Raw genomic sequence first — 27,243 nt, 5'->3', positions numbered from 1 at the left:
TCTCTTATTTATTAATACTCTTTTATGTTTTTCCGCTACATGAGTTTCTTGCAGACAGATTAGATCATATTTTTGCTTAACCAGAATATATTCCACCTTGTTCCTTTTTGATTTTTCATTTAAACCATTTACATTCCAAGTAATAAATTTATAATCCATACTTTATTTCTTATGATATGTCAACAGGTTTAAAAAAAAATAAAAAAAATTACACATTCAAGGCCTCAGTATAATTTAATAAATTCCCTTCTTAGATCTGTCTCCTAACTCTCAACTGTTTGTTCAATATCCTCTGATTCTCCCAACAATTGCCGTTTTCCTCCAAGGTCTTTTCGGTACTTTCTCCAGAACTTGTCTGCGTCTAATGCCGACAGGCACTTTCTACGTTTCCCTTTGAAGAAAAAAGAGATGCCTTCCGGGTACTCCCACCTATAGTCCACTGCCTTTGCCTTTAATGCCTCGGCCAGAGGTCTATAAGCTTCTCTCTTTTTTATCAACCGATTTGGAATAATCTTGTGGATGATAATATTTCCTTCTGATTGAAATTTCTTCTTGTTACTAGCTTGTAAAATTCTGTTTCTGAAATCCATAGAGTTAAAAGAGACTAAACAATCAGCCGGCCAGTTGTTTACTTTTGCTACATTAGATTTGACTCTGAATGCTTTTTCTATTTTTTGTGCTACTTCTGCTTCTTCTAGGTCTAACCAAGCTGCTAGCTCTTTTGAGATTTTTTTCTCAGTTGTTTCCTCTGCGTCCTCCGTTAGTCCTCTGAATCTTAGAGTATTCTCCCTTCTCTGCATTTGCAACATCGCAATAGAGTCCAAAGTTGAATCCTGCTGTGCTTTCAGATCTGCTGTTTCCTTCCTTATCTTATCCCATTCCTTTTTCAACTCTCTATTTTCATTTTGTAATTTTTTCTGAGCTTCCTCTAGGTTCTGTGTTTTACCTTTAAGGTCTAGCACTATTTTCGTCAGTTCTGAATTTTTTTGTACTAAATTGTTGACCTGAGTTGATAACTCAGCTGCTATTTTCACATTTTCATCTATTTTGGCTCCCATTGAAATAAGTTTTTCTTCTGTTGCTTTTGCCTTTTCATTTACATTATTTTTTAAATCTTGGATATCTTTCTTCAAACTTAAAATTAATTCTCTCATATCTAATGGTTGATCCATGTCAATTACAGAAGTTCTCCTGATTTGTGAGGCTGATACTGTCGCAGAACCTGACACAGTTGTTTTTTTACCATACATCACTAAGAAATTCAATTAGCTCACTAGGTAATTTGTTCTCTTCCCTTCTGTCTTACAGATTGGATATCAATTAAGTTCAATCTTTCTTAATACAATCGTGTCAATATTTCCAATGTGATAATTAATGAATGTCAATTAAGTTCAATCTTTCTTAATACAATTACGACAATTTTACCAGTCTGATCGTGATCTCTGGCCTATGTATCCACTATTTTTTTTTTATATTCCCAGTTTCACTAAATATATTTTAAATTGATTATGAACAATTATCTAATTAGTTACAGCCAAATATCAATACAGCAATAACACAAATTCATCAGATCAAATAAATATAATAAGTGATTGCAATCCTTGCATTTACTTAATCATTCAGGGTAATAGATCAAATGTATAATTCTTTAAACAGGTTAGCGGTTCAGTTAGTCTGCACCTTGCAACAAAGCTAATGACATCTGATGCTAATATCAGCTGCGTTAGCTACCAATAGATAGCGAAAGGCTAAGCAAACAAAAACAGAAAAAAACAGAAACAAAAAACAGAAACAAAACAGAAACAAAAAAAAAAAACAAGACAAAACGACACAAGTTGAAAACCACACAAAAACGACCAGAAAAACAACAAAAATGAAACAAACAGAGAAACAAAACAAAACAAAAACACAAAAGAAATACAAAGGAAAGAAACAAAAATAATAATGCAATTTATAATTTGTAAAGAAATAAAGAGGGGGAAGAAAATACGAAAAGTATATTTAAATAATAAGAAAAGAGCTGGGGAGTATTTTGAATTAATAATGTACAATGCAATAATGTTATGTGCTATTAAGTTCTCTCCAGACGTTACTTTTCCAGAGGTAACAGGAATGCTATTCCAGTAATGGGGTATAGGGTCTATAAGAATTTATGAAACCTTGTCTCTTTCAGCAGATTATGATGCAGCGTTTTGGGATCTTCAATAGTTGCAGATCTTGCAAAAATCCCTGTAATTGCTCTTATAAGTCTTATTAGAGGAACGTCTTTTTCAAAAGAGGGCGAAGTTTTATTTCACCAGCTGATGTCGCTGTTTGAATCACTCCCTCTCTGCGATTTTCGACCCTGTTCTCTTTCTATGTCAGTCTAATACAGTTCGTTTCCGTTCCTCAAACCAGGAAAATGTTGGTCTAAGAAAATGTCGGAGCACATGAGTCAGCAGAAGTACTCTTAGCTGTTATTAAGTTGATTTATACTCCGTAGCAGTCCACAGCCGAAGACAAACAGAAATCCCCAGAAAAGGAGAATAGCCACACTTCTTGGTAGAGGAGAGGCGATGTTTATCAGTCTTGTGACAGTTTTATAACTTTGTAATCAGTCACTCTCTCACATACTCACCACCGTTCTCTGGGAGTCTCTGGCCCCTTATATTCCTTTTGCCAGCGTGAACAGACAGTTGAAAACTAACTTGTGAACAACAGTTAATTTTATACTGAAGAGTCTGGAGACCCCTTTATATATTTTACCACTTGGGAAAGGTCTTTTTTATTATTTCTTCTTCATGATTTCTTGGTTTATTTCTGTCGCAACACTAATGAAGCCACAGGTAATCTTTATGTTCCTAACTCCGGCAGAAAAAAATGGCTAAAACGTCTTAGGTATTAATGGAATAGACGTCTTTTTTGAAAAAAACCAGTCTGATATAGCTTGTAGGTAAATCTTGGTCAGTTGCGAAAAGCCATTTAAGTTCAAACACTTTGTTTTAAGATCAAACACTTTGTTTTTAGTCGTAAATTAGCAAGTTCAGTAGGTAAAATAGGCTAATCGTTTAGGTTTGCTTCAGTTTGTTAGAAGTGTAGCCACAGACATACCCACGGGCTCGAGCTTCTCGTCAGCGGAGGGTTGCAGGAACTAGCACCGAAGAAGTTCTCCCCCTTCTTGCTCAGCTTTTAGGAGCTTGAAAATGGTCTGGGGGTCCTCTTCTTCGTGCTGCAGCAACGCCATATCACCCTGGAATCTCCTTCCAAGGCTTCGGGGTCAGCTTAGCTTTAGCTCCCCCTTCTAGCTCCACTAACGAACGCGTACCTCCCGACCTTGGCAGAGTGGGAGAGACGCATCTGACCGTGAGCAAAGACTACACGGAAGTCCTAAACAGATTTCCAAATGTTTCCCATTGTGTTCATACGTGTCACTTAAAATTTGTTACCTAGGAGCATTTGGATTTCAAACCTTTTCAGGCTATGGTGTGCTACCAGGCTTGGAAATAAATAGTTGTTGGAGATCTTGAAGTTGCAATAACTTCCATCTCAAAATGGAAATGGTGGCATTGAGGCCTGTTTTTCCTAACTGACTTGCTTTCCTTAGCTCTGGTTCTCCATGACCCTCTTTCATTCTTGGCCAACACTGGCCCGACAGGAATAGTGTTTTGGGTGAAGCTTTTAATAGGATAGAGGTAAATTAGTGGTTTGGTGAGGGGGATAGCACCCTTTGTTGTTAGTGCAGAAGGAAATCTTGTGGCTGGGGTGGAATATTTTTGAAGAACCAGCTAAACTCCAAAGCAATACATCAACAAACATGGAGTCCCTGCAGTGGCAAAACAAGCCTCCCTCAGATTCTCCCCATCTCACAGCACTGAGGCTTTTTTTTTAATCAGTGACCCATTTCTTTGCCTTTTCCCTGGCAATGTAGAATGCCCTTACCTCTGTTGTATGTGAAACAGCAGCTATCAGTTGCTTCAGATTACAGTAGCACCTCCGGTTATGAACAGGATCCGTTCTGGAGGCCTGGCCTCATCCCGAAAACTTCGTAACCGGAGGTGCCCTTCTGTGTGCACGCACGGCACAATTGAGCACTTCTGTGCACACACGCGCAGCGAAACCCGGAAGTATACACTTCCAGGTTTGCCACGTTCGCAACCCAAGGATTATGTTACCCGAAGGTAACGTAACCTGAGGGTCCCCTGTTCTTGCAAAGACGTATCTTTTTGCTTAGGCTTTCCCCAGCATATTACTGTATTTCTCTCTTCATCCTGCATTTATTTGTTTCTAGAATGCTGTTTTTATGATTCTGGTTTTTTTGTACTTGTGTTTTAGGATTCTTTTTAATAAAAAAAAATACTAAGTGGGCTTATAAATGTGTTTTAGATAAATAAAGTAAATTATTGAATCTGCTCTCAAAGCCGCTGAGGGTGCAAACATTCAGCAGCTGTGAAGGTTTCAGCCACTAGACGAAAAAGAAATGTGTAAAAAGCATCAGAGCAGAGCCAGTGAATAAGAGAAAACAAAATGGCTGCTCTTGTCTTCCTACAATTGCCAGTGAAAGCCAAGAGCAAACAAAGAGGAATTGTGCAAGGGAAGCTTTTTCCTTGTGTGACGAATTGTTCTTTGCCTGTTTAAAAGGCCATAAAACTTCTCAGCCAAACCGAGACAGAAGGTTTAAAACTATTGACTGATTATCGCCTCCTACACATTGCAGGAAGTCATCCATATTGCACATATAAGACAAGATGCAATCTATAAGTTTGCTAAATACCATTATATGTTAAATTTAACCTTACTCCAGCACAGTCCTAATTTCTGTGAAAGCTTTGTACAAACTTCTATTTTTAGCGGTTTTGTCCATATGTCTGCAAACACTTATTCAGTAGCACAGTACACCAGTTCAATTTCACTTTGCTGAATCATATACGCGTTTAAACTTAATGTCAATATGTTTTGTTCTCTTGTGCATCTCTGCAAAGCTAATACATGCCTAATTGTACACTTTTATAGCATTTTGCACTTGCATGCCTATGTCAGGTAACAGGCTTTTAAAGCAAGTTACCTCATGACACGCAGGGGACAGACTTATGCACTTGAGTGCTACAGATTTCTGCCAGATTCTGCTTCTTGCTAAACCAATCTATGATTGATTACACATGATCACTATGCTTGATGTGGACTTTTTGTCACTAAGATCAGACCCCCAATCTGCATCAGTGAAAACTTCCAGCTCATCAGAACCTTGTGCTGAGACTTTTAAATTGCAGTCGACTGTGCTGTTCGTGTATCTGATTTTTTTTTTTTTTGACTGCATACCAGTCTTTTTCAGTAGGGCAATCTTCTAAATATTCCTACTGCACTGCTTATATCAGTTCTTGAAATATTATTCAAAATGCACAGTGAACTAATTGTGCATCTGTACCTTTCAGGCTGTTGAAAAGCTTTGCTTTCAACATTTTTCTGAAAATCAGTTACCATAGGAATTTTAACAATTTACAATATGCCACGTTCAGTGCTTCTAACGATTGGATCTTGCCTTTTAATTCAGACAAAAGCTTTCATTGCTTTCATCTTTACTTTTTCAGATTCAGCATTCTGATCGGCTTGTGAATAAAAACACAATGTCATCTACATAAAACAAAACCAGATGCCTGCAGCTGTACTATGGGAGGGGGAAACTATTTCTGCCAACTTGGGGAGAATTAATCCTTTTTTCACGTTCCTTAGCAGGGAGGTGTACTTCAACAACATCCAGACAACACCATAACATGTGCTGCTGAAATAAATAATAAAAATTAAAATGCCTTTTTCTTTCATGCAGGGAGGAATTCCACTTAACTTCCAGAAACTCTGCCCCATCCCCTCTGGCCTCTTCTTTAGATGATGGTTTTGAAGAACAGATGAATTGTTGATTGCCGTGGAAGTTGCTATTGAAATATTGGCAGGACCAACCTTTTAATATCGCTTCGCAGGTAGGGCAGGCAACCCAAGACCAGGACAATATCTCAAGCTATCAGCAGGCACATAGCTGTGAAATTTGGGTTCCCTAAAAGCAAAGAGCAGATATGGAGAAAGCTTCGGACGGCTCGGGCAAAGTCCCCCAAATTGTACAGGTTATGTATTTTAAAGGACCCCAAAGGCCTGTTTCTCAGCCGCCTGAAACTGGGCTGCCCCAGCAACAGGAAGCTCAGTGGCAAGAATTCCTGAATGCACTGCAGCCGCCTCATGCGGGAAGGGCAAATTCGTTGCCCATGGAGCAGGTGCCATGGGACGACGCCAGGACATTCCTCTCCGCCTTTGAGCAAGTTGCCGAAGCCTGCCGGTGGCCGCGAGAAGAGTGGGTGGGCCGCCTCCTGCCGGCGCTGAGAGGCGGCGTGGAACAGTTCTTTTGCCAGCTGGATCCCAGGGACAGGACTGACTTCCTGAAGGTGAAGATCGCCCTCCTTCGAGCAGACGCCATCCGCAGGGAGTCTAAGCGCCAGCACTTCCGACAGTGCCGCTACCAGGAGATGGAAGGGCCGCGAAGAATTTACAACCAGCTGAAAGAACTCTGTCGCCAGTGGCTGAAGCCGGACAAGTACACAAAGGATCAGATCCTGGAGATGATAATCCAGGAGCAGCTTCTGGCCATGTTGCCACCTGAAGTCCAGAGCTGGGTGAAGGAGTGTGGGCCGGAAGACTGTATTGAGATGGTGGCTCTGGCAGAGGATTTCCTGATGGGGCGCCGCTCTGCCAGGGCATGGGTCAGGCAGGTGAGAGATGAGTATTTAATACACCTTGAGTGCCCAGCGTGTGTGGAGTGTCCAGAAGAAAATGGCCTGTGCTGTGCTACTACACATTTACCACTTGTTAACTCCCTGCCTGTCAATTTACATATTTTTTTCAAGGTGACTTACAGGCAACATCACGTAACAAAATAAGCCAATATCCCCAACCCAAGTCATCAGAAGCCTCCCAGTATGGCTGTTTGTGGTAGATGGTTGTGTGGGAGTGAGGAGACAGGCCAGCTGAAGTAGGCTTGGTGCTCCAGTACTTAAATATATGTTTCAGACAAATTTTTAAACCTGTAATCAGAGCTTGCATAAAGAAATCTTTGGTTTGATTTTGATTTGTCTTGTATTAAGCAACTTGGAGGGAAATGGCTTCCTCCAGATCACTGGTCTTTGGCTTGCCTCTCTCTCACTCTCCTTGCACCTACCTTACACGGCAGTGGGAAGTAGATAGCACTGTTTTGGGGGGAGGGGGAGTAGCCAATATGGCCGATAGCCAGGGGTGATAGGAGTGTAGCATCGGGAGGGCCGCAGGTTCCCATGACGTTCAGACTTTTTGAGCTGGCAATACATTGCGACTCCTCGGCTGCCACCAGCACAGCGCACCTCACCCTAGGAAATCGCAATGTATTGCCAGATCAAAGTGGCCTTGATCAGCTGAGAGACAGGTGGTTTAAGGAAGCCTTATTCACAGCTGATGAAGCCTCCTGCCTCTGGCTCATGCAAGCTGAAGGCATGGGGCAGCTTGTTTAAACTGCTCTGCTGAGGGGCACATGCGCAGCTGCCTGCACCTCAGCAGAACAGTTTAATGCCCCCCCCCCCCCCCCCCGGGCTTGATCATGTTGGAATAACGCCTGCCCAGGAGTATTGCTAGCCTCCCAGACACTCCGGGGCGATTAATCCGGTGGTCACTCTCTGGCTGGAACCCAAGAATTTCTCTTCAGTCCAGAGAGACCGATGAATAAGCAACTTCTCCCTTCTGAGAGAAGCACGCTAACTTCCTCCTGGCAATGCGTCAGAAGAAAGAGAGCAGTTCGTAGACTTCAAGCTACTTTATTAAAACTACATACACAAGCACACACATGACTGCACGCCTTGAGCAGCCCAGCTTCTGAGTCTCCGACTCAACACTGCTTCAGTCCAGAAGCGGAAGGACTAACTGTAGCTCTACCCCAGTTACACTCAGGACTGCCTGAGAACTGGCTCAGACTTCCTTTCTCACAGTCAGCTACATCACCTGATGTAAACAACCTTGTTGCCCTTGCTGCTTCCTGGCAGCTTGTGGGAACTGAAATCCCAACAGATCTGCTATGGGGTGGGCAGGTGGCTACCCGCCCCTCAGTTTTTCAAGCCCCTGTACCGCTCTAGCTCCCTCAAGCAGGAGTGGTATAGGGTAGGATTAGACAGTTTCAGACATCGTGATATATCAGTACCTCACAATATTAAGCTGCTGATACATCACAATGTTGAAAACCACCTATTGCTCAGCCGTAATGGAGAACCTGTAACCCACCAGATGTTGGACTCCAGCTGCCATCAGCCAGTATGGTAATGGGCTGGGGATGGGGGATGATGGGAGTTTGTAGTCCAGCAACATTTGTAGACCCTCGCAGGTTTCGCCATCCCTGTGGCAACACTTGTCTGGAGGACTAAGAAAGTAGAACCAGTGAAGTCAGTTGGCTCTACTGATACTATCCTCCTAAATTAAGTGGCAGAAGAACAAGGTCTTGCCTATGAGACTTATCTAGATCTTACTGCTGTTGGCCAACAATGTCCAAACTAAAAAAATAATGGAGGTGGAGGGAGGTGGCAGCAGAAAAGCTTAAGAAGGTCTCCTTAGATAATTGAGCTTAATGGGATACAGTGCTACATTTTAATATTGATACTGACAGGAACTTGATGGTAGTGAGGATCCTCTTGTGGGAGCATGCTCCCTTTTCTCCCTTGCAGGATGGAGAAGCTGTTCTTATTTATTATTTAGTTCATGAAATTTATATGCTGCTCAGTTTTAAAGAAGGAGGACAGCCTCAAAGCTGTTTACAAACAGATCATCGTTAAGAAAAAAACAATAATTTCTCTCATCAACTTTCTAAGTATATCCTGTCTGTGCACTGGTGATGCCCCAGACTTGTCTTGCTGTAGTCAGTGTTTAGTAAACAAAAGCTACCGTTCTTTTGGAAAGAATCAAGATGGTATTTAATATTTCCTGTTCATTTCTTTTTGCAGTATTTACAAAAAAATTTCCTTCCAGTAGCATGAGCTTGGTATGAGCTTTCGTGTGCATGCACACTTCTAGAACTAACTTGGTTGGTCTTTAAGGTGCTACTGGAAGGAATTTTTTGTTTTGACTATGGCAGACCAACACGGCTACCTATCTGTTGCAGTAATAACAGTAAGCCGAAATAGCCTGGTGGTGGTGGTGGTGGTAAAAGAGCCCCACTAATTAAAATGGGGTTTTTAATTAGTCTTTGGTGCACTGGTTAATAATTTGCAGATTTAAAACATACAGTCCAGGTTAACTGACTTCAGGTTGAATCCAGACTCAAGTCATGCTTGAAGTAGACCCGCTGACTGCAGTAGTCACCTTCCCTGTTGATTTCAGTGGGTCTACTTGTGAGGATGAACGAATCGGGCTCCAGCCCTTTGTGCCTGCATTGGAGTAGACAAGGCAGCCACATAAATTAAAATGTTTTCAGTTTTGACCAGAAAGAAATGGAAGCGAGAGGACACCACAGTGGTGCCGTTTATCCGTAGCCTTCCAATGATTCATCTTTGTTGCTTTGATCAGGTGCCAGCCACAAGCTCTCGGGAGGCAGAGGTGGCTCTGCCAGATGCCGCTCAAAGACAGCTCTACGCGGGGGTCAGCCCGAATGTCATGTCTGCAATGGGTAAGGACTTGGAGATGCTCTTCCTTTTCTGGCAGCATGGTATAGAATGTCCTAAATAATCCACCCCAATATGTTTCAGTTTGGAATAAATGGTAATCCTTAAAACTATAGCAACTGCATTGTGCTCTCCACACTTGTAGTAGTAGGAACTGTGATACTTTATTGAGCTCTCCTGTTGTCTTTCTCTCTGCTGCATGCAGCCTGGGTGTGGGGGGCTTGTATGTTACGGCTGTAAAGTTTTACTTGCAATGAAAACGAAAAATATTGCTCAGAAATGATAATAGAAAAGAACACAACCCTGTGGGCTTCACCACTCGAGTTACATTTTCATTGCCTGTTTCTTGCCTTCTTCCACATGTTACAGGCTGAACGTCTACAGAAGGAAACCTTCACCCCACAGGCTCCCCACTGCAGATGTTCAGCACCCAGTGGGGGGGGGGGCACAGGGACATGATAGAGGAGGGGGGGCCAAAAGGTCTCATCCCTGTTCTCCCCTCTATGTGTGAGGCGCACCACACCTGAAAAAGGTGAATGAAGGGATAGAGGAAACCATTCCACCTGAAGGCCAGGTTTATCAAATGCTTTAGAACAGGATGAGATTTGTTTAGAAATTTGTCCATACTACCCAGATGGCAGAAAGAAAATATGAGTTGATCTAACAATATTAATGCATTCTTTTTGCTGTGAAATGGGTGAGGGCAGTGAGAATACTGGGAAAACCATTGTTCCTCTTTCCATTATTATACCAGTTGGTTGTATTGATCATGTCTTGTTTGGGTGATTCCCATTGAGGCACCTGGTTGGCCACTGTGAGAGACAGGAGACTGGTCCGGATGGGCCTTGGATTTGCTTAAGCCAAGCTGTTCTTAATTCTTCTTTGTTTTTGACACCTTCCCCCGCTCCTGTGTTTTGCAGCCAATGAAATGGCATCCATGAGGAACTCTGCTATGGCAGTACCTCCTGTATTAACTCCTGATGGACAGGGAATGACTGGTGTTGGGCCAGCTGAGGTATGTGAAAGTTTGATAATGGTTTCATTCAAGGCCTTATTTTCGGCAGGAACTCTCAGGAGCAGAGTTCTGGAACCTTTCCCCCTCAAAAAAAAATCCATTTTATTACAGTCGTACCTTTGTTCTCAAACAGAATGCGTTCTGGGAGTCCGTTCAGCTCCTGGAACCATTCAAAAACCAAAGCACGGCTTCCGATTGGCTGCAGGAGCGTCCTGCAGCTAATCAGAAGTTGTGCCGGACATTCGGCTTCTGAAAATCATTCAAAACATGGAACACTCCCTAGTTTTGATCATTCGGGAGCCGAGGCGTTCGGCTTCCAAGGTACAACTGTATTATTATTATTTAATCCTGATTGGCTGGCTCTCCACTCGGCCAATTACAAGTGGGCAAGGGGGTGGCCCACCAGGGCCTAGCAGTCCTCCTTTTCACCACATGCATTTTCCTGAAGCAGTCCTAGTTTGTTTCCGCTGCCAGCTGACAATTGCTAAGGCTCCAATTTTGCACGGTAGATAGAGCCTGCGATCCAGAACTCCCAGATCAGGTGAGTGTGGTGGTGAAACAGCCTGAAATAGAACAGCCACGCTGCATCAGCTGGACTTCTCGACCTGGAACGACAGACACGTTAGACATCACAACATTACAGCTTTTCATTTCCACGGTCCAGGTGCTATGCACCTTCAAGGAATCTCCACTCGACTGGTGGATCAAATCCTTCTGTGGTGTACACGTGGTGAACCAGTTCCATCTTCCACAAAGGTGTGCCTCCACCTCAGAATCTAGCACAAAAGATTCTTGAACCTCTGTTCTGGAACAGCTAGTCACCATCTCTGCGCTGAAGCTCTGCATCTCTGGCCTTGCTTCATGTCGCGAATGCTGCAAACTGTCCGGGCTTTTGGAATCTCGCCCAAACTTCTCACAGGACAAACTTTCCACAGCTTCGACCACAGCAGCGCCACCTGCTGGTTGCAGTGATGGTTGGGATGACATCACAGTCAGTTCCCCTTGTCCTCCTTCCATTCTGGAGAGTCCTCCCCCCCGAACAGGAAACAATGCAACTTCCCTCCAAACACGACTGGAGGAAAAACGCCCGCCCGGGAGGGTTGCCAGTATCCCAGGCACTCTGGGGCCATTCTCCAGTGGTCACTCTCTGGCTGGAATTCTCCCTCAGTCCAAAGAGACTGTTAATAAGCGACTCCTCCCTTGTGAGCGAAGCACACTCACTTTCTCTTGGCACCGTATCACAGAAGAAAGAGAACAGTCCGTAGTCGACTGCTACTTTATTAAGACTGTACAAATCATGTCTGCTCGCCTGAGCAGTACAGCATAAGAGTCTACGACTCGACTCTGCTTCTATCCAGAAGCGGAAGACCAACTCCCAGTAACTCCACCCGGTTACACAGAGAACACTGAGAACTGGCTGAGACTTCCTGTCTCACACTCAGGGACATCACATGATGTCAGCAATGTAGCTGCTTGCTCGCAGCTGGTGGGAACTGAAATCCCAACACTTTGGGCCTCAGGAAACAATGCCTCCCAGATCATGTGGGCATCTGAGACAGCAAAGTCCAGCCGGCATCTTCGATAGTCCGTCGCCATCTTGGAACGTCCAAGTGTGTCGCAGATGAAATTCCTGCTGAGCGCACACTCTGGCTGTTGGCATCAGACACAGCATCAAACTGCTTTTGCAGCTTTAGGAACAAAACCACAGCTCCTCCACATTCCCAAACACACACAGGGAATGCATCAAAAGATTCTATCTTCTCAAAGTTCATGCCTGCTACTTCAACGCAGCACCGGGGAAATTTCCCGCTCCCCCATACCTGATGCTTCACATCCAGCTATTGTTTTGGCACAGCTTGCCGCTACGCAAATCTGCTTCATAAGCATCGGTGTATTTCCTCCCTTCGTAGCACATAAATCAGGGCTACATTCTCGGCAAAGACCTGCCGCATCAGGCATCTAACTCAGGGACCTGGGATTCTACCCTTCCAAAAGGTCCATTTCGCAGCTTAGTCCAAGCTGAAATGACCTTTACTGTCCTTATCAGACGGCTACAAATCAAGCCTTCTTCGTGCGCGAGCTGCTTTGGCAGCTGCACAAAACATTCAAACCTGCCTACATTACTTTTGTTTTAAGGCACAGGCTTTTTTTACTCACTGTCTGTCTCCGAAGAGGCTTGCTTCATGCTGCCGGTTCCAGGAGACCCCAACTGGGACATAAACAGTCCCTGTTCTTCCTCTGCTGGGACTGGGTCTGTGGCCCTGATCCCTGGGCCCATAACCGTTGTCAGGAGTTCAGCCTACACTTGAGTAGGACCCTGGAAGAGACACATGCCCGACTGGCATGTTCCCCTCTCTCCTGGTCTTTCGGGAGCTTCAAAAGCTTTCTTCAGCCTGAACATCACAGCGACCTATGGCAACCGACACCGGCACACTTAGGGATCCGCAGAGTTAGCACATCTGACAGACCTCAGCAACTCAGCATTTTGGCTAATCTACTTTTATTTACATATAAACACACGCAGCACTGCAACATGGCTCCCTCTATCTCTAGCATCAGACAGCAAAGAGAAAAAGAACAAAGGACAGTAGTCCCACTTCACGGAACACAGTAACACAAACATCCAGTTTCTGTCACTTCCCACTCTGTGGAGTCAAAACAAATACCGTCATGTGAAAGACAATAATCCTATGACTGCAAGCATGGAGCAGGAATTCTAACACCCCACCCGCCAAGAAAACCACTGGTTTCATTGGCTAGAGGCAGAGCTATAGTCTTCATTTGAGGATGGAGGTCACTGCAGAAATCTGGCAACTCAAGGCAAAGGGCTTTTTTACTTGGTGGCTTCTGAGATACAGTCTCTACTCCCAGGGAAGTTTTTCTGGCGCTTGCGTTGTTACTGTTTTTTAAGGCACCAGGTTAAGACGCTTTTAATTTCTCAGGCATTTTAAAACAAAATTACTTTGTAGATCTAGTGGGAAAGGAACCAACATATTCTAACACTGCAGCTGTCTTGTCCATTCTGCCGTCTGGTAAAAAGCCAAACTCCAAGTATATGTGGCAATACATTTCCCTTTGGTGTTTTCTGTTAGTATTGCGGGAGTTTGGAAGAGAATTTTTTTCACTCTTTCAGTTCTTTCGTGTTTTGTGTGCCACTGATGGCCCATCGCCAACTAATAAATATGTACTTTTTGAGACTGGGCCTGAGGCCTGCGGGAGATCTGAGAAAAGTTTGCTTTCCTGTTTCAGGAGCCTGAGGATGTGAAGAATGTGCTACCTCTCCAGAATCCACTACACTTAGCAGCAATGCAGGAGAACGGCAGTAACGCCAGTGTTTCTGGTGAGTCTCTACTCCAGGGGTCCTCAAACTTTTTAAATGGAGCCCGTTCACTGTCACTTATACACTGTTGGGGGCCGGACTATAATTTGGAAAAAATATGAACAAATTCCTATGCACACCACAAATTTTTTTGTAGTCCAAAAAAACAACAACCAGGAAAAAGAATACAATATTTAAAATGAAGAATAATTGATTTTAAATGAAGAATGATCTCTTGCCCACCTCTCCGCCCTTCTGCTCGGGCCAACCAGGCACTTCCGCGTCGGCGGTCGGGGAATGAGAAAGAGGCGAAACACCACCAGGAAGTTTAAGGTGTTTTCTTGCAGGAAAGATAACCGGGGGGGGGGGGGGCAGGGCGGCATGTGTGTTAGGAATAAGGTGTTGGAACCGTGGGATGGAAAGCCAGCTGGATAGGCCCCAGCTGGAGCGTCTCCCTTCTCAGCCTGGCGCTGCGGAGATCCATCAGGCATCCTCTTCCGACATGCGCCTGCGACTCATGCTGCTGTGCCTGAGCACACGTTACTCAGCAGAGTAAACGCACAACAGATCTGGCTCAAGGCATGGATACCAGGCTACGCTTGTCATACATAAATCAGGACATGGTTCTGGTTGAGGTTCACTAATTGGGGGCGGGGGCACGGAGGGGCTGCTCTTCTTGGAACAATCCCGCCATCCTGCGTGGAAGAGTGAAAGGACCAGCCCTGCCCCTGTCTGAAAGGGGGGTCTCCTGCCTGTCCACCCCACGGCCCTGGCCGCCTCCCAAAAAGGGTGCTGAAAACTCTCAGCACCAGGCTCCATACTACCCAGGCACCCCCCCCCCCAGATGAAACCCCCTCCGGCCGCCGGCCTCTCTTCCCCTCAGTCCCTACCCCAGCCTGCTTCTCCCTCCCCCTCCCTCTGTGACGCCTGCCTGCCTTTACCCGGTTCCCGGCCCTGCTGCCGGAGGAGGACGGAGCAGAGGGGTGAGAATGCCCCTCTCCCTCAGCCCATCCTTCCTTCTTCCTCCCCTCTTCGCGCTCAGCCGCTCTGTCGCCTGCTGCCCATGTCCTCCCTTTCCCTTTCCTTTTCCTTCCCATGCCCGCCTGCTGGCATGCCTTTATTCCGCCCCCCATGGAACTTGCAAGGCCTCCCCTCAGGCAGACATTTTTGGACTTCGGGGGCCTCAGCTCCGCCATGATCAAGGTTCCTGCTCTGCATCTCTCCGCGCGCGGCGTCAACGCAAACAGCAACCTCAGCAGCAGCGCTGTGAAGAGAGCAGTGGCAATTAACCCTTCTCTGCCTGACAAGTACTGCTGCCACTACCACCTTATTGAGGCCAGCGGCCCTTACTTTGTCTCTGTGAGGTAAAGACCTGGAGCAGGGAGAAAGCGGGTGCTTCTCCAGCGGTTGGCCTCGTCTCCCTGCCAGGTCCCACCCGTCTCTTCTCCCCTCAGCGAGCAAGGAAGCCGGAGCCAGGAAGCCCAGGTCGGCAGGCGGCCCTGGTGCTACTTCGTCCCACAGGCGCGCTTAAGGACCTGGTCTCAAGCCAGCTTCCTTGGGAGTAAGCACCACTCTGAGCAAAACGGCAGGCCGGGTTTAGGAACCTCATGGGCCGGATCCGGCCCTTGGGCTGTAGTTTGAGGACCCCTGCTCTCCTCTTTTGGGGTATGGTGTGATCTGCAGAGTGGGTTAAGGGTCTGGTTAAGGGTTATAGGCCTTCAGGCCTTCATGAATTAACTAGGGCTCTGTCCTCAGGACTGAAATTTGCACTCCACCTCAGCCCAAAGAGATGAAAGTGGCAGAGCCATCAATTATACTGCTTTATTAGAAGAAAGCGTAGACTTGCAATACAGCATGCAGAGCCTTGTTGCCTTTACAGACTTGTGATTGACACCAGAAAAGCAAGCATACGCCATGACATGTCTACAAAACTTGGCATTCAAATACTCTTGCACAACACAATAAAAAAATGTTATTCAACGAACGGAATACTGGAACGCCTCCATGCACTGACATCTGCATGCAGAGCCAGCAATTGTAAAAGTCAGTGTTTGCTGCGAAATGAAGGGTCCAATCTAGGTACAAATTTTCACTGCCCCCAGTGGGAACTGACGACGAGTCAAGCCCCAAGTACATGTGAGGTATAGAAACAGGCACAGGTATAGGCAGAGGTATAGGTGCAGCCAGAAAAGGAGCTTCAGGACCACCATTTGAAATTAGCCGGGTGCCAGGCATGTTTTGCAACAGGCAACCAGCCTTTTGCGAGGAAGTGAAGATGTCTGGTTGCCAGGCTGGCAACTTACATCTCCTTCTGGCTGGCTGGCTCTGCTGCGATGCCACAATGGTCAGCTGATCTATGGGGCAGCGCTACACCAAATGAATGCCTCTTGGTGCTGTGCGAGCCAACTGATTCATGCAGCAGCGCAGCAGCAGAAAGATGCAGCGCGAGTCCCTGAGCTGGCTCTGAGGGTGTGGGGGGAGAAATGCCTCCTCACCCAGCACCCAAGTTTGATTGCTGCGGGTCGGGGGAAGTACCACTTCCCCCACCGCAGCACGAATCACCTGTGAAAAGGACAAAATGGCAAATAGATTTTCTGTTTTTGTACCCGTAACCCAAGTTCCAGCAGCCATGTGGTGAATAGCTTTTCTATCCTAGTTTCTAACACTGCCCAGGACCATCCGAGGTACAGTCATACCTCAGGATAAATGTGCTTCAGGTTGAGCGCTTTCAGGTTACGCTCTGCAGCAACCCGGAAGTAATAGAGCGCATTACTTCCGGGTTTTGACGCATGCGCAGACACTCAAAATGATGTCACGTGCATGCGCGGAAGTGGCAAAATGTGACCCGTACAGACACGCAGTCGCGTGTTAACTTTCTACTCAGGATGCGAACGGGGCTCCGGAGCGGATCCCGTTCGCATCCAGAGGTACCACCATAGTTGTACCTTGGAAGTTGAATGGAATCTGTTCCGAAAGTCCATTCAACTTACAAAACGTTTGGAACGCAAAGCGTGGCTTTGGGAAATAGTTCGGAAACCGGAACACTCACTTCCGGTTTTCAATTTAGGAGTCGAAACATACGATTTCCAAGGCATTTGGCAACCAAGGTTCAACTGTATTTTTTAAAATTTAATTTTTATTAAGTTTCCAAATTTTAACAAATTGATCCAAATTATTAAATTTTATACAATTTGTATACAAACTCCGTCTAGCCCTAATCCCAGCAGGGGATTGCTCTCTTTTCCACTCTTGGTGCAGACCAGAGGAATGAATGAATGAATGAATGAAAATACATATATATATATATATTTACAGAGCATAAATTAATTGACTCCCCTCTCTCCCTCGATATCAGATAACATCATAATGCCAGCACATGGTTCTTTCATTTTGCAGGAGCACCCCATAATTAATGCCAATATTCCAAATTCTTGACGAACCCTGCACAAATCAAGTTGCCGACAGGCTCATCAATGGTGGAGACACAAACTCCGAGGTCGCGCCTGCTCTGCCTTTCAGTTTGGCAGACGTGGGCATAAGCAGCACAGCGGGATGCTGTGAACTCCCCAGAGCCCCCTGAGGTTGGAGTATTGCCAGGAATTTTACCTCATAAGTCCTGGCTTTCCCCTGCTTGAACCTCTCCTTTGCCCCGGAGGGCAGAGGAGAGCTAGCGCCATGAATCATGGGTGTGGTCAGAAACCCTACGTTTTCTTTTAATGAAGCATGAGAACTAATCACACCGGCGCTTTTGACATCCTTTGGTATCAAACGTGCATCAAACCACTTCCACAGGCCCTCCTTTTGAGCTGTGGATCAGGACAAAGCACAAAATCCCTTTTATCTCCATATCGAGTAAACCACAAGCTCATCACTGCTGTGTCACAGAAAAACCTAGAGGTTCAGTTTGGGCGTGGGCTTGTTATCCGTTTCTTGAATTCTCGAGTTCTGAAAGCAGAAGTTCAGCGAATGCCATGCAGATGAGTTAGAAAAGCCCAAGCGCTCCTGATTCCATATGCTGATTTTCTTTACGTTTTCTCTCTTTCTCTCTCTCTCTCTCTCTCTCTCTCTCTCTCTCTCTCTCTCTCCTTATCCAAGAGGGCCTGTTTCCCGCACCTGAGATGAACCCTCTACCTCAACATCAGGAATCCATTTTCCCCCAGCAAATGGACTATGGGGCCACTGTTCTGGGCAGTCTCTTGAGTAAGTGAGAAAGAACTATAGAATGGGAAGTGAAGATAAGTCAATGCAACAGGGCTAACGGGCACTGTAGTCCCATGATAGTTTTCCCCTTCCTGAGGAATCATTCAGTTCTGCTTTAGCTGTGCTTGACTGTTCCCAGCAAAGCAACCAAGGCAGCAGGATTTAACCCTCCCTCATGCATCCCCTCAGAGAAGTGAATCAAACAACTACTTGCAAGACTGCATGTTCCCCATGTCTGTTCTAAAAGGCTATAGGGCGGCAGGCTAGGAACACCTCCCTAGATTCTGGAAGGTCAACACATGTCTGAGTAGACATTACCCTGTTGGATGTGCCATTGTTGTGGGAATTCTGGAAAAAAAACTTTCAGTTGGAAAATTTCCCTCTCCACTAAACCAACACACATCTGATTTAGCAAGTTTATTTGACTATTTAAAGGGGGGAGGTTTGTTAATTGACATGTTAATTTTACATGTTGTATACACCTGAAACATTTTTCCAATAGCTAAAAATAGCTGAAATATTTGGAGGGTGCTGATTCAGATAACCTTCAGGTACAGTGGTTTAAATATTCAAGCAGATTCAGACATAACCTGAGGACATAGATTTCCCTTTTAATTATTTTAAGATTGATGGGGGAGGGGAGGCACTGAAAACAACTGTTAAAATACACTTTTTTGTGTGTTGTTTGAAGAATTCTGCTACCATACCTAGTTTGCTACCTCGTTGATAGTCAACTGAATTGCAGGAAATTAGAACCAGATCTAATTATAGCTTAGATTTGGTTCACTTTGAATCCACTGCAGTTGCTGACCTTGAAGTCTTAAGGACTTTTATGCCAACAGGCTTGCTCAGGTGGTTAAAATGTTCTTGAGTAGCCAGTCATTTTGTCAATTGCTTTATGCTGCTTTAATCTGTTTAAAAGTTAAACCATTGCACACTACCCTGATATTTTGTGAGAGGGTGGGTGTATAAGTACTTTTATAAACAAATTTTTAAAAAGCTTCATTTATATCACATTCATTCATAACGTTCCCTGGTTGAAGTATGTTTGAAGGAGGCCCCCCCCCATTCTTCCCGTTGTACAGATTGGGGTAATAATTACAATAAGGATAACAATAACAATAATTTTACTATTTATACTCCACCCATTTGGCTTGGTTTTATCAGACACTCTGGGTGCCATGAGGCTGAAGGAGTATCAGCTTGCCTGGGGCCATCAAATTAGGTTACTTCCCAGATCTAATTCAATTTCTTGTTCAAACCGAACTGAACTCCTACACTGTTTCATACCAGAAGGTGATCCTTTGCATAGTCATGCCTTGGTTTTCAAACAGAATGTTCAACTTTCGAAATGTTTGGAAACCAAGGCGCGGCTTCCAATTGGCTTCCAGTTGCGAAGGCACGCCAGAAACAATAGAGGAAGCCGCATCAAATGTTCGGATTCCAAAAAAAATTCAAAAACCAGAACACTCACTTCCAGGTTTCGATCGTTCGGGAGCCAAAACGTACGAGTACCAAGGCGTTTGACAACCAAGGCGCGACTGTATATTTTCTCATCTTCTGTCCAGGTGATAGACTTCGGACCAAGATCAAAATGGAGAATTCTGATGATGATTTGGAGACGGAATTCAGCTTTGAGGGCTTACCAGATGAACCTGCAGAGGGTGATTCGAATACCGAGGTTTCTGACCCGAGTCCTGAGGGGAAAGAAAATGAGCAGACGGGGAAAGGCAGTAAACGGAAGAGGAAATGTGTGAGGAGGAAAGGCAGATATTACCCCAGGGAGAAAAAGCACATTTGTCCTGAGTGTGGGCACATGGCCTATTACCTTTCGGATATGGTTAGACACATAAAGACCCACTTGACGAAAGGGGCCTACAAGTGCCTAGAGTGTGGGATGACCTACAAAGAGAAATCATCTCTGGAGGCTCACCAGCAAGTCCACATGGCCCAAGGTGATGCCAGCAGCAGCCAAAGTTATGGGGCAGCGACCTCAAGTGCCCCGATGCATAAAGAGCACACGTGCCCCACGTGTGGGCAGGTCGAAGCTACACCAGAGTGTCTCTTTGAGCATATGATAGCCCACCTGGAGGCAAGGCCTTTCAAGTGTCCAGAATGTGAAAAAACCTTCCGGTATAAGTCGCATCTTGCTCTTCACCAGGAGATGCTACACTCTCAGCAAAAAAATGTTACGGATTACCGCAGGATGCCCAGAGGTAGGTCTCTTATTTCAATCTGAGGCTTCCTGTGCCTGTTTTGATGTTGCTTGATCCTGTAAGTATTCCGCTGCTGCTTTTCCTCTGCATTTTCGTTGCTTTACAGCAAAGCTTTCCGAACTGTGTTGTGACACATTTGTTGGCTACAGTGTGTAGGTATGTCGTGAATGCTACCTGCACTCCTCCCAGGGGGCTGGAAAGGGGTTAGTTGAACCTCTAGTTTGCTAGTAAAACTAAATTACTGTGCGTGCTAAAACTACGTCACTAGCATGAAAAGTTTGGAAAGCGCTGTTCTACAGCAAAAGCGGGGAAGCTTTGTAACAGGGGCTGAAGTATCTCTGAGGGAAGCCTGTCAGACGGAGCATGCCAGCACCCTTTTTCTGCCACCCTTTCCCCTCTCTCTTCCTCCTTGCCCAGCAGATTCCCAGGGTGGGGGCAGATTGCGCTTTCCAGAGACACAAGCTGATTGCCTGCAAAAGGGCTTTTGAAACAGCTATGAGGGCCGAAGTTTCTCACCCTGTGATACAGAAAGTTGGGCTGCTAGCGGGGCCGACTTTCTAGTGTAGTTCATCCTTTGGCCTTGTGTGTGTGGTGCTCCCTGTGGTTATACAGTCTTCCGTGTTGTGATACCGTTTGTCTCCTCTCGCCGCCACCTCCGTTCACATCTTCCAGGAGTAAGAGGTCCCCTCTCTCTCTTTTTGCAGCCGCCCCTGGGCCGAGCACGGCTGAAAACTCTCCTCTGCTGCTGCAGCCCCTGTCTACTGCTTTGACGAGCGCCGAGACCTATGGCGCTAGCTCCCCCTCAAAGCTGCTGTTGAGCCAATCCGAAGGAGAAGGAGTGCCTCTTTCTCGCTATGGGACAAAAACAGTGAAGGTGGTGCTGACCAAGTTTGCCAAGCTCTGCAACGGGAGGAAGCACACCTGCCCTGAATGTGGGTTTGTCTCTGATAGCTTAGCGGGCATCATTCAACACAGGAGAGTCCACACGGAGGAGGTGCCCTATAAATGCAACAAATGTGGGAAATGCTTCAAGTCATCGTCATACCTCGATAAACACTGCAGCAGAAATACATGCCAGCAAAACAGCCTTGCTCCAGATGCCCCTCTCGAAGACGGCCAGGTGACATACGAAGGTGAGCATAATAATTTGGTTGGTCCCCAATAATGTGCAAAATATAGGCACCCCCCCACTTGCTGTTATGTCCCCTGGCTCCACACATGTATTTGAAATTGCATAAAGTGGGGAGGGCGCTCTTGAGAGAGGCTGGCCATCCATCCCACCTGCCTGCCTCCCTGCCTCCAGGGATTGGCAAGTTGAGCTTGGGGGTTCGTGGCAGGGTGGGTAGCTATGCTGATGTGGGGCTTCTCGGTGCTCTGTTAGTCTTGGATGTTTCTGGAGACAGTTTTCTTTTTATCTAGTCTCTCCCTCCACCCCCTTTGCCTACTTGTGGGGCGATGAGGGAGAGCAGAGGGACTCAGATCCTGCCTAAGGAATAAAATTGGCACGTGCAAGCGAGGAAGGGGTGGGCCAAGGCACGAAGCACCCCCAAAGCGACAGCTCTGCAGGCCAGGAAGAAGAAAGTGAAGGTGGCAAGACACTTGGAACGGCTGTGCAAGCTGTCCCCCCCCCCTCCAGCGTTCTCTTTTTGTGCTGTTTTGGTGCCTTTTTCTGGTTTAAATCCTCGGTTAATGATACGTGCCTAGATAAGTGGAATGTGTTTAAGTGGTGTGGTGTGAGGTCAGTTTCACAAGAGCAGACAGAACTGCAAGCCTTCATGGAAGCATCATTGCATGTGCACTTTCTGCTTTAGTATACTTGCGAGCAAAATACCCGTTGTGTGTGGGGAGGTCCCATATACAGTGGTACCTTGGCTCTCGAACTTAATCTGTTCTTGAAATCTGTTCAATTCCTAAAACGTTTGAAAACCAAGGCGAGGCTTCCGATTGGCTGCAGTCAAGCAGAAGTCGTGTTGGACATTCGGCTTCCAAAAAGCGGCCGAAAACCAGAACAAGTTTTATCAAAATGTCAGTACGTTGTAACAATGCGCGCCAAGCTTGCAGGGGCTTTCCTTCCCCAGCCAATCAGGCAGTCCACTTCTATGCAAAAAGTAAAAAAAGAAACTTAATATAAAAAACCACTGCCATTATATCAAGGATGGGTGGAATTAACTTACACTTAGCAGGGAAGGTTTGAAAGCAACTTTAGGACTTATAGAAAAGCACCGTGCAAATTGTGTCTCACCACAGCCGGGAGGGGCTTCCTTTTTTCATCCCGTCTCACACCAAATGGTTTCCAAATCAGTCCAAATTGTTCCAAATTTAAATTTTCCGTTTAAATTTCGGCTTTTTATGTCCTGAAGAGTCTGCCACTCAATCCACTCTGAGCCAGAAGCTTCACTTTGCGGAGATAGCGATGGATCCCAGCACTCACACCTCAATCCCGTCTTTTCTTCTCCACTCCTTACAGAGCAATCCGGGAGATGGGAGAGATCACCCAGAGTGCAGCCAGATCACATGCACCCAAAATAAATCCTTTTGGGTTTTTTTTTTATGTCCACAGCGCCTTTGTGTGGCCTCATATCCCCCCGCAAAGCTCAGATCTTTCCTGGAGGGCTAGATCTGTGCTCCATGGTGACCTGTGACAAACCGGAAGTCCTTTTCCTTGTCTGTCTCTTGCCCGCTCCCCGGATTTTTGCTGGAAGTTGTCATGCCTTGAGCAGAGCTGATATCCCAATGTTGTTCCAACAATTTCTCCCTCAGTCAGTCCCATACAGTGGTGCCTTGGTTCTCAAACAGCTTAGTTGTTGAATAAAACTGCTGCTAAACGGTGAAAACCCAGGAGTAGGTGTTCCAGTTTTTGAATGTTTTTTAGAAGCCGAACATCTGATGCAGCTTCCACTTGAGTGCAGGAAGCTCCCTGCACCTTGGTTTTCAAACGGTTTTGGGAGTCAAACAGACTTCTGGAATGGATTAAGTTCAAGAACCAAGGTAACCACTGTACTCTGTTTTTATCATTTTAACATTACTGGGCTACAAAATTCACTCTATCTGTGTAGCTGGTTTTTAGCCGGGTTTTTTCCAGCTCCGGGAGGAGAGTGATCTGGCATTTTGCCAGTGTACTTGGCAAGCTTCCAGATTCCGTTCATTCCCCCTTTACACCAAAAATAAACTAGCCTTCCAGGTTACATACTCACGGTGTGATAAATTGCATAGTCCAATTAACTCAAATTCCGCATGCCTTCCAAATGCCATTGTTGCAAAGTGGTATTCAACGCAATCCAATTAGATTTCTCCCATGCTTAGTCCTGTGCTTCTTTGTTATGCATCTTTAACAATAGCTGCATAAGTTACTCGATCTCCATCAATATCCTTTTCCACCATTTTCCTCCCAACATAAGAAAAGTGGTCTATTCTGCCAGTGCATTTGGCAAGCTTCCAGGCTTCGTTCATTCCTCTATTTCACAGAAGATAAGAAGGCTTTCGGTTCCATACTCCACTGTGATAATTAGCAGTCACCCCCCCCCCTTTTTTGTTCACACAGTTCTATTTTATATTGTATTCCAGATCTGCATCTCTGCAATCCAGTTCCTTATTTTTAACTTGCTCATTAAAAATTGCTTTATCTTTCTAGAGAAGGTTGCCAAATCATAAATATAAAAGGAAAAAGCTTTATTTCAAGAAACCAAAGGCTCCCCCACACCATCTTTTACACTGAATAAAGTCTTCTTTCAAGTTCAAAGCTTAGCAACCTTGCAGCTGCTTCTGTTATGCAGTTTATTATCTCAACAGTTCCAGCATGTGCCTGTACATTAGTCCCAATTAAACTCTAATTAACAGGAGAACCTCTGCTTCTTAATGGCGACGTAGGAGGGTTATCGGCAGATGAAGCACTTTTGCGCTCAGTGTCTCTGCCTCTTGCATTCCATGTTGAAGTGAAAGCCAGATACCAAGACACCTGCGACTGAAGCTCCTCCCCCCCCTCCCTGAGGGGAACTTGCAAGGATAATTACCCTTGATCATCCTTGGTTTTTCCTTTGTCGACAATCTCCCGCAGTCCTGGGAGCTGTCTCCATTAAGGCACTGGAACCAGAAGCCGTGTGACCTTGATCTCTGATTGTGCAGGAGAGCTGAGGGCATTCCCTTTCTGCCTGCTCCCCAGGTAGCCTTTTGAAGTGCTAAACGAACTGCAAAGATGCTCATTCACCCTTGATCATTCTTGGTTTTTCCTTTGTCTACAATCTCCCGCTGTCATGGGAGCTGTCTCCATTAAGGCAATGGAACCAGAAGCCGTGTGACCTTGATCTCTGGTTGTGCAGGAGAGCTGAGGGCATTCACTTTCTGCCTGCTCCCCAGGTAGCCTTTTGAAGTGCTAAATGAACTGCAAAGATGCTCGTGCACACATTTAAATAGATGCTTCTCTCACAGGCAGGGTTGAGAGGGGGCAGGAAACATATTGTAGTTTGTAAATAGAGTAATCTTGCTGGAGAAGCTGTTTCTTCTGATCACACAGAAGATACTCACTTTGGAGAAAAGGAACTACTATGTGGAAAACACCATTTAAAGCAGAACTTTCCAAACTGTCACAATGTTGGCTGCAGTGTGTAGGTGTGTTGCACAAATGCTCCCTGAGCTCCTCCCAGGGCTGGAAAGGGGTTAGTTTAGCCTCCAGTTTGCTAGTAAAACTGAATTGGTGTGTCACAAAATGATGTATATGTATGTCTAAAAAGTATGTAATCAACATGAAACGTTTTGACAGCTCTGCTTTAAACTGATGCATATTCTATTAAATGGAATCTTTTTGAAATACAGTAGTACCTCTGTTTTTGAATGTAAAACCATTTGAGTTCTGAAACGTTCAGAAACTGAAAACTCAATATGGAAAACTCAGTACTGAAGCTGCGTGGCATGTTTAACTTCTGAGGCCCGTATGAAAACCAAAATGTTCGTCAACAGAGACGTTGGAAAACCGAGGTACCACTGTAGAAGAAAGGATATAATTGTATGATATTTTATGTGCAAGGGATGCAAGTATGACCTATCAACGTTTTATAATTCAAACTACAATTGGGTCGGAGGGGGGACTTTTATATTTCTACAGCATACTTGCCTTTATATACAACTATACCATGTCGTCTCTGATGGGTTGTTGTAACCCATCCTTGTAGGGGCACATTTCTCTAACGCCTTAATCAGACCGATATGCCCTGTCTTGTATTTATTTGCCTTTCCTGCAGGTGTTGAGGACCCTCTGCCCACAATTAAAACGGAGGAAGAAGAGTTTGAGATATCCCCAGAAGGTCTTACATTGAGTCACGAACCTGCTTTGAGCGAACACCCAGGAGAGGGCAGTTTGTCCGCGTTAGCTGCAATGGCAAGTTCAGCTAACTTTCAGAAAAAGCAACACACTTGCCCACAATGTGGGTACAAGGCTAGGAGTTTAACAGACCTTGTTTCCCATATGAGGAAACATACTGGAGAAAAGCCCTACATGTGCTCTCGGTGTGGAAAAACCTTTGCATGGAAAACGAGCCTTAGGAAACACACGTTATATATTTCCTGCTCAGCAAAGAAGCCTGTTCCTGACACCTCTATTTCCAATACCCCTTTGGTTCCCCAGATTCCTGTGGCGGAATGTGACGTAACACTTGGCGGTGAGTGCTCTTCTACGGTGAATCATTAGATATTAGAGGATTGGGCAGATTCTTTTCCTAACAGCTGCTGGGAATACAGCTTTGAGGTTATACTTCTTTCTTTTTTGGCAACCGATCTGTGTATAAATTTTATGAAATAAACCAAATCAGATAAATAAGAGAACAAGCCTACTGCCCCCTTTTCAGGAAAATAATAATAATAGGCACCCCCCCCCCCCGTTACATCAGTAAGCATCATTATACAACAGATGAAATAGGTATGAACAGTTTTTTCAAAACTGGACAAGGAGGTGAACTAGGCCCCGTGATTAAAAAAAACCCATGGGGTGGACTGGAGTGAAGTCTGTCATCTCAGTCCATTACGCCCCATGGGCAGAGTTGGCACTGCAGCCCACCTGCCACCTTGTTTTTATCCAACAGCCCCAATTGTACCCAAGCCTACTACCTTCCCCCACCCTGGATGATTCCAGAGTCTCCCACAGTGTGGTATTGCCCACTTTGGGAAACACTGATTTACACCCTTCTTTACAGATGGATTTTTAAAAGCAGATTAATATTTTAGGTGCAATCAAAAGTGCTATTATGTTGAAAACTTTTGATTGATTGATTGATTGATTGATTGGTGTCTGCATACACTCCAGCACCTAAATGGGATTAAGCTCTCTAGTTTACTTCCATGGGGCAGGAAGAAAAGGACCCATACAGTCAAACCTTGGTTTTTGAACAGAATTTGTTCCGGAAGTCTGTTTGACTTCTGAAACGTTCAGAAACCAAGGCGTGGCTTCCGGTTGCGCAGGCACAACGATAGCGATATCAGAAGCCGCATCAGATGTTCAGCCAAACAACCAGAGTATGAAATCATGTTTTCGAAGCTGGAGTTCTAAACTCTGCTTACACTGACAGTGGTTTTATGTTGCACCCCAAAGCCACAACCCTAGCTCATTCCTGGTTTGTTTTCATGCCTCACCCCAGAGGCTTGCCTGGCTACAGCAGTGTGAGGCAAGAGCAGGTAGAAAACAAAAGCAGCTGTTTGCCGAAAGATGCTCCAGTTACTTTGCTTGTCCATGGGATGTCCTTCACAAAAACCATGGAGAGTGTAGCATGTTTGTAGCTCTTGGCTTTCAAAATAAGGGGGCCAGGGGTTATATAGCCTCTCCCCCGACCCTTGCGGCAACAGCCCTATATCTCAATTATCTCTGTATCCTGACAG

General features: G+C 45.4%; 1 protein-coding gene across 4 annotated transcripts in view; it reads left to right on the top strand.

The window, feature by feature from the left end:
• LOC310837192 (uncharacterized protein) overlaps positions 1-27,243 on the top strand; it is a 51,435-nt gene that overhangs the window by 19,728 nt on the left and 4,464 nt on the right. For 2 of the 4 annotated variants that reach the window (XM_083723217.1, XM_083723218.1), the window contains exons 2-9: positions 5,801-6,731; positions 9,538-9,637; positions 10,553-10,647; positions 13,897-13,987; positions 18,062-18,166; positions 19,735-20,382; positions 21,087-21,515; positions 25,617-26,033. In XM_083723217.1, the coding sequence (XP_083579343.1) occupies positions 6,045-6,731; positions 9,538-9,637; positions 10,553-10,647; positions 13,897-13,987; positions 18,062-18,166; positions 19,735-20,382; positions 21,087-21,515; positions 25,617-26,033 (2,572 nt within the window). In that variant the 5' untranslated portion in view covers positions 5,801-6,044. Of the gene's footprint in view, positions 1-5,800; positions 6,732-8,395; positions 8,975-9,133; positions 9,638-10,552; positions 10,648-13,896; positions 13,988-18,061; positions 18,167-19,734; positions 20,383-21,086; positions 21,516-25,616; positions 26,034-27,243 lie in introns of those variants that run through there. The other 2 variants (XM_083723220.1, XM_083723219.1) reach the window with 2 other exon arrangements.

This window comes from Podarcis gaigeae, assembly GCF_964106915.1.
Source record: "Podarcis gaigeae genome assembly, chromosome: 2".
NCBI lineage: Eukaryota > Metazoa > Chordata > Lepidosauria > Squamata > Lacertidae > Podarcis > Podarcis gaigeae.
This window is presented reverse-complemented; position numbering and strand designations above follow the sequence as displayed.